Source organism: Aplysia californica, unplaced genomic scaffold (assembly GCF_000002075.1).
Source record: "Aplysia californica isolate F4 #8 unplaced genomic scaffold, AplCal3.0 scaffold00037, whole genome shotgun sequence".
Taxonomy (NCBI): domain Eukaryota; kingdom Metazoa; phylum Mollusca; class Gastropoda; order Aplysiida; family Aplysiidae; genus Aplysia; species Aplysia californica.
This window is the reverse complement of record NW_004797307.1, coordinates 1,930,754-1,932,649: the sequence shown is the minus strand read 5'-3', so window position 1 is coordinate 1,932,649 and position 1,896 is coordinate 1,930,754. Positions and strand designations below refer to the sequence as shown.

Here is a 1,896-nt window from a genome sequence, read left to right as displayed (position 1 = left end):
CACATGCTATGGGCTATATGAACATGACTCAATGAGAGACATGGAACTAATTTGGGACATCCCTACCTTCTCTGGTTCTGAAACCATCATGTGCATTTCGAAGAACACTCCTGGTAACTTTGGACGCAAACATTTGACAACAGGGTGGCCAAACGTTAGGTTGGGTACAAAATGTCCATCCATGACATAGATAAGCACGTAATCCGTCGAAGGTGGTGAGAGGCATGAGGAAAGGTGGGTGGGGGAGGGGGAGAGGAGATCACTAGGCATGGAGAGTGAGAGGAAAGAGGAGGAGGGATGGGTGGGGGAGGGACAGGTCAGTCCGTTGGACACAGCTCTCAGCACGTTTGGTGAGCTGGACTGTGGTGAGAGTGTGGATGCTGTCGTGTCTCATTTCCCCAACTATGGGCCGGTGGAGGGACTGAGCACTGACGCAGGGGGCAGAGAGAGACTGCTAGATGATGGGGACATTGTAGAGGGGATGGGCGGGCAAGAGTTGAATCATGATAACTTTGAGGAGGTGGCCGGGCTAGGAGTGAATCAAGGTGACCTTAAGGAGGTGGGTGGGGTAGAGGTGAACCAAGATGACCTTGAAGAGGTGGGCGGGATGATTGTGACCGGCGATGTGGCGGTGAACGGCATATCTGAGGTGCTTGCTAAATGTCGTCCTGACCTGACGGATGAGGGTGGTGGTAGGTTTGTGGGGAAGAAGGCTGACCGCTCTGACCCGGTGGGTTCTGGGAGGAGGCGGGGACACAAAGATTCCAACTCCTGTCCTCAACACAGGGTCGGTGCAGGTGGAAAGAGGGTGCTGAACTCATCTGCGAAAGGTTCGGGGGACGAAAGCAGTGAAGACATTGATAGTGGTAGTTGTGGAAGTTCTACTGTGACGTCATCAAGATCTGCGGAGACGCGGGTAACGACTAGGACCCAGTTGAGGGTCAGCAGAAGTGTCGCGTTGACGAGAGGGAAACGGACTGGGGAGGTGGAAGACAATGTGGGGGTCCAGACTGGTCCGGGGATTGTGTCCAAAGGTTGTAAGAAACCTGATGTGAGGAGGGGGAGGAGAGGGGAGGCTGCTAGGAGGGGGAAGATTGGGGAGGTTGTGAAGGAAGGGGAGAAGGTTACGAGGAGGGGGACGAGAGGGGAGGTTGTGAAGAAAGAGAATGAAAGGTTGCCGATCAAGAGGGAGAGGGGAGGGAGGGGTAAGGGTGCGGTCAAGCTTGACAGGATCGGAAATAACAGGGCTCTCTCAGAGACTGTTGAGGAGTTGTCTGTGGTGAAAATTGAGGGAGAAGAAAGTGATGATGGTGCAGATGAGAATTGGGAGCTAGAGGGGAATGGAAGGGAGGAGACGGGGGATATTCCAGATGCAAAGCCCCGCGGTGTGAAGCGAGCCAGGAAACTTGTTGAGGCTAAGTGTGTGCGCTGTGAACACTGCGGTGAGGAGTTTCCCAGTCAGAAAGCTTACTTTGACCACCGTAAGGCAGAGGAGTCTTGGCAGACGTGTACCGTGTGTGGGAAAGTAGAGCCCTTCATGGCGCATTTGATTGTACACATGCAGAAACACAACCCCGTGAAAGTGGATCATCTGTCCGACGATGGGGAGGAGGAGAAGGAGAAAACGAGTAATGTTGGGGGAGGGGGGATGCTTGCACATACTGGACCATCAGGGGATTCCTGTGTTCCCACGGAACGGGTGGATGAAGCGAGTGAAGGTGTAGGGGGTGTCATGGAAACCCAGAACTCTGTAGCAACGAGAAAGATGGTTGGTTTACCGCAGTCAGAAAGTGCTGACCATAAAACTACTATTTCTGTGAAAGGAGAGAGGGACGGAAAGAATGATGGTGGACACAAGAAAGCGGAGAAGAGAAAGGGGAAGGAAAGTAAGAAAAA

The 1,896-nt window shown here is 53.2% G+C and overlaps 1 protein-coding gene across 1 annotated transcript in view; it reads left to right on the top strand.

Annotated features, from left to right (window-relative positions):
• The first annotated feature begins 252 nt into the window (after positions 1-252).
• The window catches only part of LOC118477209 (zinc finger protein 628-like), a 3,677-nt gene continuing 2,033 nt past the window's right edge, over positions 253-1,896 (top strand). The window contains exon 1 of the mRNA XM_035973951.1: positions 253-1,896. Within this exon, the coding sequence (XP_035829844.1) occupies positions 269-1,896 (1,628 nt within the window). The 5' untranslated portion in view covers positions 253-268.